Source organism: Empidonax traillii, unplaced genomic scaffold (assembly GCF_003031625.1).
Source record: "Empidonax traillii isolate 1590-97213 ecotype Southwest subspecies unplaced genomic scaffold, ASM303162v1 scaffold1222:size288430, whole genome shotgun sequence".
Classification (NCBI taxonomy): Eukaryota; Metazoa; Chordata; class Aves; order Passeriformes; family Tyrannidae; genus Empidonax; species Empidonax traillii.
This window is the reverse complement of record NW_020956415.1, coordinates 197,384-210,282: the sequence shown is the minus strand read 5'-3', so window position 1 is coordinate 210,282 and position 12,899 is coordinate 197,384. Positions and strand designations below refer to the sequence as shown.

Below are 12,899 nucleotides of genomic sequence, written 5' to 3'. Positions count from 1 at the left end.
AAGCAGGACTCTACGGGCACGGCAGGAGCTGGCGCTTGTTCAAGTTACTCAACACTGCTCACTGCAGGGGCTCGTCAGAGCTCCCTGCGTGGCCTGTCTGCTGCTTCCATCTGTCTTTCTGTTCCGAATCACTGTTACCTGAGTTAATCTCTACCGTGATTGGTGTTCCTGTGCAATAAGTGCTAATAAATCTTGGCTTCTCTGTGATGCAACCAGAAAAGCCGTGCCCTGGTTCAAGTTCCTTCGGTGGGGATTTTTGTCTGAATCGGTTACAAACACCAAGCCCTACCTGTGGGACACACAATAATGTGTCAGATTATCCATAGTGACATTATTTGCAGTGACATACTCACCATTTGAGACTCGCTGGGCAAAGCTTTGCAGACTACACTGCTGGGAACTTGCGAGGGGAAAACTCACAGTTGACAAACCCACTCACTTCTGCTATTGACTTCTATGTGGGACAAGAGGGGGGGGGCTTAAGGAACTGACTATTCCCTAGAAAACTTGCTTAAAATACAAACTCCGTGGAGAATTTCCCCTGAAAATAACGCAGAGGGTTCCTCACATGACTCCTGCTCACGATACCTCATTCCTCCTGTGCACTTCTCCGCTCACCTGCTAGAACTCAAGCAGGTCTATCGCTGCTGTGAGTCTGTTCTCTTGGAGTTTTACAGTCACAAAGGTTTGGTTTTTTTTCCCCTCTGAGCAAGGCATCACCCACGGGAGAAGGTTGGGAAACACAGGTGGAGTGGGAGACCGTGGGAACGGGAATCCTGAGCGCGCGGTCCCGGGCAGAGCCGTGCCGGTGATTCACGGCGGGCTCTCAGCCATCTGGTGAGAACTGAAGAACGAAGAAAGGAAGAAGAAAATTTTCTTTTTCCTGGCCAGTGTCTGTCTGGGGGCCTGAGGGACCAGCTCACCTGCCCGTGCTGATTGTTGATGATCATTTGCCAGGATACCCCCAACTCCCACCAGCTGCAAAACCACCCTCTCCATTTGTAACCCCTCGCAGCCTCACATCGCTCTTCTCCCTGTTTTACTCCCTGTCCCCCTGAACCTGCTCCCTCCAATTGCTCCGCTCGCTCTCCACCTCTGGCAGGTGGTGACAGCTCTTTCTCAGACCTGTCTGTCCAGGGTACTCAACTGACAGCCCAAATTAAGGAGTGCTCCCAACCCAGGAGTCCTGCTTTTCACACCTCCCCTTGGAGCCTGCCAGGTTAACCTCAAAAATGTTCCTGTTCAGTGCCTGCTTCCTGGCTGTCCCAGGGTGAGTTACGGGGATTTACCTGGTCTCTGGTCCCACAGTGACACCCAGGAGGCTGTTGGGGGTGATTGGATATGATTTCCTTGGAGCAGCAGCCTCTCCATGCCGGAGTTCGCTGCTCTGTGCCACCACAGCAGTTCTGAGCACTCCTGGCCCCTCTCGCTCCTGCCCTTCTTTCCAAAAATACAACTTCCTCTCGGTATTTTTCTGCCAGTTGTCTAATTCTCAGGCATCTCTGCCTATAACCTTGCAGGAGAAACAATCCTTGGGGAAGCAAAGCCAGAAGTGGAGTTTGGAGCATGGGAAGGGCTGTGGGGCAGCTCAGGGGCTGAGAGAACAGCACTGGGCACAGACATCTGCAAGGATGCAGCAAATGGCAACACCCAGTGCAGCTCTGCTGCTGATTTAATGGCTTATATTGATATGTTAAATAAGGCACAATTTCTGAGCCGTTAGGATAAATGATATAACAGTACTATTAATCCTTTTGCTGCTCAGCATTGATTGCGCCGTCATCTTCCTTGCCTAAAATCCCTACCTTTAGTCTCCATCTACAATGCAAATCAGCATCATAATAAACTTTATTTGCTACATGTCACGGTATGTGACAAAATAAATACAAACCACCAATAAACTCACAAAACCCCCGCTCAGTCAGGGCACTGGTGCTGATTACGGACAAAAAGCACACTGGATTGTGGAGGAACAGAGCTAGAAAAACCCAAAACATTGCAAAGCAGGAGTAAGAAACACAAATATTTTAATGTCGGGTGTCAAAGCTTAGGGCTGGCTCAAAGTGGGGCAGGAGTGATACTGAGGGACGAGGGGAACTTGGCACTTTTCATATGCATGCATTTCGCTGGGGATTAATCGGCATAATGAGCTTTAATTTTATGGGCACAAAGTGTTGCAATTCGGATACTTATCTGGTGCTCCTATTAGCGCTCTGAGGAGATAATTGAGCTGCGTGTTGGAACAAGACCTTCGGAGCAACCCGAGGCAAAAAAACTCAGTGTGCACACACACTCCTGCGTGTTTGGCTTGAGAGCTCCCCAGCAATCCATGTGCCCATTTGAAGGCACAGCTGCAATTTCCAAACTGCCTGTGTGTACTGTGTTGATCTCTCTCTTTTGTTGAGCGCTGTCAGGCCTCTTAATTTGCCGAATGCTGCCCGGGCTGTACTGATGAGAACATGAGTACATGATGAGAACAGCAAAGTTCACCGCTGTCACTGCAGTGGGGGGAAGGAATTCGACCCCTCCCAGAGCCCACCGGTGGCTTTGCTTCGCTTCTGTGAGGGGTAACACCCATCTCAGACAGGCATCGGTTTGAAGTGTTCCCTCTTCTTACAAAAATATCTGCTAATGGTGGGAAGGGATCGTTAAACAGATGAAAAGAATAAACTCCAGCAGCTGCCTAAGGCATCAGAGTGATAGTGAACTAAGGGGAAATGCTGCAGCTTGCCAGGGCACAGACACCAAGCTGAGAACGCATTTCCTCCGGCTCTTTTCGAAGGCAGCACCTCCAGTCTGCTGGAAAAGCCTCCCAGTCTCCAGCACGGGCTGCTCTCAGGGTGCTCGGGAGTCACTTCTTTGATACGGATCACAAGGCCTGGTTAGAAGGAAAACAGCCAGAGAGGGAGAGGGAAGGGACAGCAGCCGGGCCGAACATTCCAGCTCCTGCAGGCTGGGCAGCACTGGTGGCTGGGGGGAGAAATGTCCTTGTTCTGCTCTGATTGGGACACAGCAATGCTGGATAACATAGGGATGCTGTATCTACACATTAACAATTCAACTGTGCATCACGTGTAGGAAAGAGACCAAAGGAGGACCTAAAACTGCCAGTTCCCTTTAGGTAATAATTCCATAAATTCATATCATCCTGTAACACATTAGAGGAAAGCATCAGAGAACAAAAAAAAAAAAAAACAAAAACTTTGAAGGCTTTTTAAATGGCCTCAGAAATAAAAAAGTTGCCTGGGACACAGAATAGACCTTCTCTTGTTTGTAAGAATTTGCACAGTTAAATATTTAATAGCAGGGTTTCTATAAAACCTCCCAAGGTGAAACCAGCAACAAAAGTTAAATCATAGCAATGCTAAAGACAAAACAGGAGCATCCTGTGAGCATGTGGCTTATGAGCTACCGAAGACCTAAAGGCAAAATCTGTGATTTGTGGTCCTCCTTTATATATAAATAGTGGTAACAACACAGAACCACAGGGAGATGTCGAGGTTAGTGAAAGTTCTCCACCCTCAATGCTTTGACTCTCTTTTCTTCCATTGCTTTGATTTTTAAAAACTTTTTCCATCCTGCAATAAGTAGTGCCCTTTTTTCCAGTATGGACAAATCCCTTTTGTGAACAGGTACATACAGAAAAAGACACTGAATAGGAAATGAATGTTTTCAGAAAATATAGAAACAGAGGAAGAGACTCTTTTGGCAGTTTTTTTTTACTTTTGTTTTAATAATTCCAGGGAACATTTTGCTTACTATCACTCGCAAACCCAGAGATTGTTCTAGCTTGGCTAGGAAAAGTATCTCTAAGGAATGTTCCCGAAGTCTCTGAGGGGAATTTGAACGTGACAATCCATTTTACTCACCCCGGCAGAATTTGTGACAAAGGACCCCCCTGGCAAGGTGACATTCCCCAGACCCAGAGACAGAACAGCACTGAAGTGAAAAAAACCCCTTTTGCCCCCAGCAAACTCCATCCTTCTGCACCAATAACAGACCGTGCAGAAGCAGAAACTGTTTATGCTGCTGGGGTGTCAGTCCCAGCCTCCAGCTGAGACTCAGGAGAAATTATCACATCACCAACCTGCTCGGAGTCTTTCATCATGTTTGAGCCATTGAGAGATCAAACAGCAAGATAAAATCTGAGAGCTTTTGAAAGCGATTGCCTAAGCAGCAACAGAGCAACGCCGGCGCAGGCACGGAGCAAAGGCCAGGAGAATGGATGAGGTTAGAGAATGGTAAATAATCCTCAATCTACAACTTCCCACCGGGGTGGCCTCTGGAAAGCAAGGCCTGCACCACATTCCCACCTCCACGAGCTCTTGGAGAGGCTGGGAGCAGGACAGCAGAGCACAAATGGCAGTTCCTCAGGTGTTGCAGCTGCTCCTGCACCTGAGGGTTAGGGGAGATTGCTACACCTCCTGACTACCCCCAGTCATTGGAGACTCCATGACCCCGTGGAGAGGAGGGAGCTGATGGGAACATTTCAGTCACACAGAACAAATCTGTCACTGGGAAACTGAGCCCCTTCCTCTGAGCTCACTGGGACAGTCTGGGTCCATCTACAGCAAGACACAAGTGCTGGTGGTTTGATGTTTGCACATCTGCCTTCAGACACTGGCTGAGCATCCCACCTCCCAAGGCAGGATGGAAACCCTTCACTGGGTCAACTTCTGGGATCAGGACAACACTGAAGTGTGGGATCATTTCTTTTGTGGTCTCAGCAGTCTGATTTCAACTGCCTTTTCTCTCAGGATGTTATTTTAGAGTCTCAAGGATCTCTGCTTTAAGAGCAGTAGACATAATACAGATATACTTTGTCACATGTAACATATGACACATTGACAATAGAGAGCATGAGCTGCTTTATATTAAACAATAAAAAGTCTTCCCACACAGTAGTTTTGAGGTAACTGTCTGCAATAATACAGCTTCTACAATACAGCCCTTCTTGGACTTCAGTTGACTTTGTAATGCATTCAAAGTATCCTTGATCTTCCCACTGTTTTAGATCAACATCTCCTTGGTGAAAAAAGTCCAGTATTTTTTTTCCCCTTTGAGTTCTAGGACTTGGCTCTCTGTGTGCTGTCCTGGTGCTTTCTTCAGAAAGGAGGTAGTTTGATTTTTAGATAAAAATCCCTCTGGATGTGCTTGAAATAGCCTGCTCATATCACTAAATATGTTCTTTAAGTGCTGGAAGGGACACACGAGTTGGACAATCTCTAGAGACAAGTCACACAGTCCTATTAAAAAAACTCTTGCACTATCACATATGGTGAGAAAAGGAATATAAGGTGTGCAGAAAATCTGAAATGCACAACATAGAAAAGAGCAAAAGAGAAAAAAAAAACAACAGCCTTTGGCAATAGCAGCTACAAAATCTTAGCGAAGAAAGTGCCTATTTCAGGAAAGGAAAAAAGGAAAAGGATGTCAAAAAGAAGTGAGATGTTCAACCTTACCCAAGCCCCAGAAGCTCAGCCGTGGGCTGGGATAGCTGCACAAAAATACTGTTCAGCAAATTATTCTTGGCACAAACAAGAAATTTGGTAAGTGCCCTGGGAGAAGGAAACACCCTGATGGTGACACCCTGTGTCAAACGTATAAATACGGAGAGCCGGGTACGAAAGTTCGCACTCCTGAGGCTTAATCGGGCTGTGCAGCTAAATTTGGGTTGCGGTTTGACTCTCGCCCGCTGTCGCCATGAGCTGTGGCACCAAGTCCTCGAGCAGCACCATTAGAATTAGCAGTGGAGGTGGAGGAGGCGGTGGCGGCGGTGGCGGGAGATGCAGCGGTGGCGGCGGTGGTGGTGGAGGGAGCAGGTCCGGTGGATACTCCTCGGTGTCCACTAGAAGATACACCTCCTCTGGAGGTGGTGGAGGCTTCTCTGGGAGAAGCTTTGGAGGAGGAGGAGGCTCCAGGAGCAGCTATGGAGGGGGGGGCTTCAGCAGCGGCAGCTGCGGGAGGATCAGCCGCAGCAGCTACAGTGGCAGGATGAGCGGTGGCGGGTACGGAGGAGGAATGAGCTGTGGGAGCATGGGAGGAGGATTTGGGTCAGGAGGGGGTGGATTTGGGGGCATGGGAGGCGGTTATGGAGGTGGTGGGTACAGTGGAGGTGGCGGGTATAGCGGAGGTGGATTCAGTGGCTTCGGGGGCGGCAGCGGGGGCTTCGGTGGTGGTGGCGGTTATGGTGGAGGCAGCTTTGGTGGGATGGGGTTCGGGGACGACTCCGGATTGCTCTCCACGAACGAGAAGCTGACCATGCAGAACCTCAACGATCGCCTGGCTTCTTACATGGATAAAGTGCGACGCTTGGAGGAGGAAAATACTCAGCTGGAGCATCTGATCAGGGAGTGGTACCAAAGTCAGAGCCCCTCTCAGGGCAAGGACTACAGCCAATATTACAGGACAATCGAAGAGCTGCAGAACCAGGTATGATGCACTTTGAGTAACTCTGAGCAGGTTCTTACTGGAACAGCACTTACTCCTGCAGCACAAGGTCCCCATTTGGGGTGATGTTCCCCCTCCCCTGCTTTGGCCAGGAAGCAGGACCAAGGCTGGCTGCCAGCTTTTCTCTGTGTGTTCTGGCACAGGTGTATTTGGTGCAGGTGGCATCACTGGGGGCAGTGGCAGGTCGGCACCAAGTGCCCCCTCCACGGGGCCTGTCTCGTCCTCCCTTCCCCGCTGGGCTGCTCGTCCCTCACTCTCATGAACAGCAGATGTAATCACTGCTTGGGTTGTGCTGCTGCTGCCATGGTCGTTGATATTTTTTGTGAATATACAGCAGGAGCAGCAGGTGCAGTTAGCCCCATTCCAGCCCTCAGCCACTGAACAGTCCCATATCTCCTGCTTGAACATGGCTGCTGCCAAAAGCAATGGCAATTTCCCACTGGTTTTGAATATGAGGAGTTTGTTTAGTTATTCTTTCTGACAAGGTAATTTTAATGGATATCTGTAAACCAAAATTGGCATTTCTTTTATCTGGAAGCAATAAACTCTCTCTCTCAGTAGCTCCTGCAGCACTAGTCAGGTTTGACATCACCACAAAGCTGTTCTGCAAGGTGTTTGTGCACAGGAGTTCCTTCTGTGTGCGTGTCAGACTGAAAAGACAACTATGGAATAACACCTGCCTTCTCTCTTTCAGATTGTTGGTGCAAATGTGGACCTGAACAGGATGCTTCTGGACATGGACAACACCAGAATGACTGTGGATGACTTCAGACTGAAGTGAGTAGTTCCCTTCCTGGCTCATTCCATCTTGCCTCCTTTTACCCCTGTGGGTTCCCATTGCCAGTTAATTTTTGTAGAGGCTGGAGACTCTTGGTTCCAATGTCAGAATGTAGAATTGTTGGGAAAAGCATTCTGAGAAGGATTGCTTTGGGTTTTCTCTATTGTTTTTATCCAGACAAGTTCTTGAAGAGACCCATTTAAAGGACTCCAATCTAAGTTTCTCCATCCCTGCATGTCAATTTTAAGTATAATCCTCATGGAACAAATCTCACATAGAGAAACTGCACTGAAATCAAACAAAGCTACTGCAGACAGAAATAGAATTACGTCCTGTCTTTTATGGAGTGACAAACAGGATTAGAGACCAGAGATGTAGAATGGGAACTGCCCATAGTGGAGGTACCAAACACAGAGGTCTGGCAGCACCTTTACTAGTCTGTCTTGTGTGTCATTCAGGTATGAGACTGAGTACACTCTCCACCAGAGTGTGGCAAGTGATATCAATGGATTACGCCCACTTTTGGATCAGCTGACTCTGGCCAGGTCTGACTTGGAGGCACAGTTTGAATCCCTAAAAGAGGAACTGATCTTTCTGAGGAAGAACCACGAAGAGGTAAGTTTCTCCACACCTTGATAGCTAACAACAACACAACACTCAGAGAACTTCCCGTGGATTTTTCCACCAGCGGTAACAAGGTTTTGGCCACTGGCTTTGATCATCCAACTTGAACACAACCTGGCCTTGATTCTGAGGAGTGTGTAGTGTCCAAGGCCCCTCACAGCTGATGTAATGAGACACGTGGGTCGATGCATGGCAAAATGAGAACTGGGGAATGAGCGACTTTCAGTGCGGAGTAAAATCTGGGTGCTGGAATCATGGAAGGAAAATTGGATAGAATATATGGAGGAGTCAAAAGATAGTATCTATATTCTCTGCAGTGAGATTTCCCACTGAGGAGAAAAGATTCCCACAAAGAGCACCCTGCACAGAATTCCTTATGACCCTCTGGAGGACACTTTATTTGAGGACCTCATGGGGTTCTGTGGTTTGTTTTCTTTTTTTTCCAGGAAATGAAAGGACTGCAAACGCAGTCTGGTGGGGATGTGAGCGTGGAGGTCAATGCTACTCCTGGCATCAACCTGATGGAGAAGCTGAACGAAATGCGCAGCGAGTACGAGAGGCTCATTGAGAACAACCGCAAGGAGGTGGAGAGCTGGTACGAAACCAAGGTAAAGCACGGGCGGTTTGGGATTGAATCGGTCACAAAGCACACAAAAAAGCAACTTATCACATGTTATTTAAGGGGCATTAAATGACTTCAAGCAGTTTCCTGTAAAAGGTCAGCCCTGGAGTGTCAGGTTATGTGGTAGAGCACGTAGGGCCTCTGTGTTCCACAGTCAGGAGAATCACACAGGGTGTTGGCACAGTGGCTTGTGGGAAGTAAAGAGTCTGCATTGCATCTTTATTATTATGAATTGCTTTCTCAGTGCTTTAGTGACAGCCATACAGTGTCTCCTTGTTACCAGAAGTGCCTCAATTTTGTATGCGCATTTTTTCAGATGGAAGAAGTTAATCAGCAAGTCCACTCAAGTGGCCAGGAGATACAATCAAGCAACCAGCAGATCTCTGAGCTGAGACGTGAATACCAGAGCCTGGAAATTGAGCTGCAGTCGCAGATCAGCATGGTAAGGAAAGGCACTTGCTCCACCTGTGACACAGGCTGTATGTATGTGGGAAGAAGGGTTACACCCAGCAGGGTAAATCCATCTGGGGTGAAAGGGATTCGGGATAACTTACCTGCAAAGACACACATTTTTTTTTCTGGTTTGTGAAGATCTCCTGTTTTTTCCACGAAAACAAGTTAAGGTCACCACATTCCCACATTTTGTTTGTCCCCCCCGCAGGTCGACTCTTTGCAGTCCAACCTGGAGGACACGGAACGCCGCTACAACCTGCAGCTGCAGCAGATCCAGGGCATGATCGGCCCCTTGGAGGAGGAGCTGGCCAGCATCCGCTGCGAGATGGAGAGCCAGAACGAGGAGTACAAGATGCTGCTGGGCATCAAGACCCGCCTGGAGCAGGAGATCCAGCAGTACCGGGCTCTGCTGGAGGAGGGGCAGCAGGACCTCGTGTATGTAGTCTGAGAGGACGCAGCACTGGCATCAGTCACAGGCAGGAAATGAACAGTGGGGGTTTGCAGGTCGGATTTGGTGCTGAAACGAGGCTGATGCAGCTGGTCTTGGCCGGTCGCCTCCCAGGCTTGAGGGGGTTCATTCTGTTCAGGGCATATCACTCATGTGAGGAAAAACCAGTGCAGAAATTCTGAACTACCAGTTTGGGGCTGGGCAGGGAAACCCCCATACAGAGCCTTCCCTTTACCCTGGTTCCAGGGTAGCCAGCAGCTGAACAGGCAGGAGTCACTTTGGAAAAGACCATAAGGAAAAAAAAATCACCACAGTTTTCCAAACTTTCATATAAGGCTCTGGAATTTCAGGCTGATTCAGCTTCCTTTATGCAGTGCTTGGAAGCTGTACCTGAAAGAGCAGCTAAAGCTTCATTCTCTGCTTTCCAGTTTCGAGCCATACACTGATAGAGCAGCAGCGCCAAATATTGCAAGGAATCTCCTGGCAGAACGTGGGAAAAGTAAAAGCTCTTGAATCAAATCTGCCATTGAAAGAGAGGCTGTTTTTTTGGCACTCCATCAGTTGTCTTGGTGCTGTGCTGGGCTCTAACCAGAGGTACAGCCCAGAGCAACGCCAGCTCCCAGGCAGCAGCTGTAGCTCAATTGCCTTCAGAGATCAAAATGCTTTTGATTAACTTTTTTTTTTTTTCCCCTTCTTCTTTCTCTCTCTTTGCAGAATCCCGTCAGGAGGAATGGGAGGAGGCATGGGAGGTGGTAGAATAGGAGGTGGTGGCTATTCTGGAGGAGGAAGAGGAGGAGGTGGTGGCATGAGCGGTGGATATGGTGGTGGTGGCAGTGGAATGGGAGGAGGAATGGGAGGAGGAATGGGAGGAGGAATGGGAGGAGGAAGTGGTGGAGGAGGAATGGGAGGAGGAAGTGGAGGAATGGGTGGAGGAAGTGGAGGAATGGGTGGAGGAAGTGGAGGAATGGGCGGGGGAAGCGGAGGTGGATGCAGTACCATTGGAGGAGGAGGAGGAGGAAGAACCTCGGGAGGAATCAGCAGTTCCCACTCCTACTCTTCATCTTCCCAGTCCCAGTCCTGCAGGAGTGGCGGTGAAAGCCAAGGTGAGAACTGTGGTTTGGGCACCCTGTCCTCTCAGTCCTACCCTGACTCATTTATACCAACCCACTCCTGCAAAACCAAACAGTGCTGAGGACAAACTAAAGTCTCTGAGAAGTGTGAGATTCACTGTCATTAGCAATTCTTTCCTCTTTGTGTGCAAAGTCCATCTCTGGTCCATTTTGTGGGTGACACCAGCTGATCCTGTAGCTTAACCCCAGCTGGTTTTCTTCATCCCTCTCATTCTCTGCAGACCCTCATAAACCTCACGGCCTTTGTGCCATGCTGGAGTTTTCCTTCATGCTTTTTTGGAATGCTGGTGGTCGCTCCCACATAATCCTCATGTCTGGGGGGACACTGCTGGCTCGGGGGCTCAGTGCCAGCCCTGACACTTCACACTTGCTTTCCCTCCAAACAGGCTATGGAAGAAAATCTTTTGACTAAGAAGATATATCGAGGATCCTCCAGTGCAAGACCGAACAGAAACGCCCGAATCAACTGCATTCCCCACGCTCCTGAGGAAGGATGGTGCTCTGAGCAGTTCCTGGGAGCTGCAGATGCCACCTCTCCCCTGCCCTGCATGCTCTGTGCTGCTTCTTCCCCCCCCAACCCTCCGCGGCCCCGGTCACTGGCACTCCGTTGCTGCTTCACAAACCCAATCTGGCCGGTACTCGGGTCCTTCTGGATCAGGAAAATGTCTCTAATAAAATTTCGTTTCTGTCTGATGCAACCAGAATCCTGTGTGGGGTTTTTCTTCCATTCTGCAGGGTATGAACACTTAAAAAAGAAATCACTTATAAAAAAGTCATGCCAAGATGTGCCTCCAGGCAGGGAGGTTGGTGGTACACTCCAGGAGCTGATAATGAAATTTAAAGTTAAAGCACAGTTTCTGAGCAGTCAGGGCAGATCAGAATCTTCTTGGAGCAATTTGGGCTGTGCTTTTGTTTCTCAATAATGTGCCAGATACTCTCGTATGCTGAGCTCTGAGACCCAACAAATATCAGCCCAGAAGGAGATAACAGAGCTAGGGGTGAACAAAGCCGCACAACTGTAGCCAGACAGGGGAGGGAGCTTATTTCTTCTCCTGTAGTATGGAATCTCTTCCTAGAATGCTCCCAGGTTGAGTCCACCAAGCCTTTCTGTGGATAACCTGACTTTGAGGTGGCAGTTCATGGCAGGTGCCCCCCAGCTCCTCGTGCTTCCCTTCACAGCCCAGAGACTCGTGCGAAGGAGCGGCCAGTGCCGATATTTAACATGGAGCTGGAAACCTGAGGGTTTGTTTCCCTGCAAGGCTTTGCTCAGCTCCACAGCAGCTCGATTAGTAAAGGTGGAAAAAGCAGTTCACTGCACACCCCCTATTGCACAGGCAGTGGAAAAAAGTACCCAAGTGTTTCTGACTCTGCTGGGTGGTGCAAGATGTTCTGTCATGGTTGCAAAACACCCTTCACTGTAACAGGCTCAGGTAATGACTGTATTTTGTCAGATCTAATCTTCGGCACTTTTCACCAAAAAATATTTTTTCAACATATTATATAATTCAAGGACTCCTTCTGAGAAATTACTGTTTTAATAGGGTTATGAAAATACACAAAGTCCAATATTTCTCCTGAGTGAGTCCATTTAAAACACTTTGAAAAAAACTAGGAGTTCTTTGGTAGGAAAAGATTTAGTATGTTTTCCCTCACACAATACTACTTTTGTGGCTGTCACCTTTGAGAAGAAAAAGGACTGTGATTCCCATGCTGCCCATTCAGAGAAAGCTGAATGCCAGCAGGACCTTCCTCAGTACAAGCAGTGACAAAAGAGTGAAAAATTCAGGGTGAAGTTCTCTTCTAAACAGACATGGGAATGCAGTTTTAAAAGCTTTTATTTCAGGGAGTAAAATGAGATTTCTAAATAGCTAAGGCATATTTGGAATAAATCAAGAATGAAGACTCCCTTGGACGTTGTCTATGATCACAGGAGGATGACCAAAGCTGAACTACTGAGTTTCACCACACAGAGAACTGAAGGAGGCAGACAACAAGGCACAGCCTTTTTTAGCTCCCCGTTGCCAGATTGACAAAGCAGGGAGATATTCTATTTTTCAACAAAATATCCAGCGAGGAGCCACCCACATAAAATTATAGTGCAGGCTTGGTGTGAATCAACACAGACATACTTGCACCCAATGGTAATGCCTTTTACTTACCTCAGACCAGATTCCCCTTAGCACATCATTTTTTGGCACGAGCTCTGGGGCTGGCAGAGCCCATGGGAAGCTGGACTGCCTGGCAGGTGACACCCACCCAGCCGGGTATAAAGAGCCACCGGCGAGGACGCCCCGCTGCACTCGCATTCCCTGTCTTGTCGCTGCGCAGAGCTTTGCTTCGGGGGCTGGATATCTGATCCCTTCCACCATGAGCTGCACCATCAAGAGAACCTCC

At 48.5% G+C, this 12,899-nt stretch overlaps 1 protein-coding gene across 1 annotated transcript; it reads left to right on the top strand.

Annotated features, from left to right (window-relative positions):
• The first annotated feature begins 5,656 nt into the window (after positions 1 to 5,656).
• On the top strand, positions 5,657 to 11,209 carry LOC114069258 (keratin, type I cytoskeletal 13-like). The gene is made up of 8 exons (XM_027905921.1): positions 5,657 to 6,432; positions 7,145 to 7,227; positions 7,687 to 7,843; positions 8,299 to 8,460; positions 8,791 to 8,916; positions 9,136 to 9,362; positions 10,090 to 10,478; positions 10,892 to 11,209. The coding sequence occupies exons 1-8, from the start codon at positions 5,704 to 5,706 to the stop codon at positions 10,915 to 10,917; spliced, it is 1,899 nt and encodes a 632-aa protein (XP_027761722.1). The 5' UTR covers positions 5,657 to 5,703; the 3' UTR covers positions 10,918 to 11,209.
• The last annotated feature ends 1,690 nt before the right edge of the window (positions 11,210 to 12,899 follow it).

Bases quoted from the DNA above. Each gene is read 5' to 3' on its own strand.
- LOC114069258 (XM_027905921.1), top strand. From the start codon at position 5,704: ATGAGCTGTGGCACCAAGTCCTCGAGCAGCACCATTAGAATTAGCAGT. The intron at 9,363-10,089 runs GTATGTAGTCTG...CTCTCTTTGCAG, and splicing joins GAGGGGCAGCAGGACCTCGT to AATCCCGTCAGGAGGAATGG. The intron at 10,479-10,891 runs GTGAGAACTGTG...CCCTCCAAACAG, and splicing joins GAGTGGCGGTGAAAGCCAAG to GCTATGGAAGAAAATCTTTT.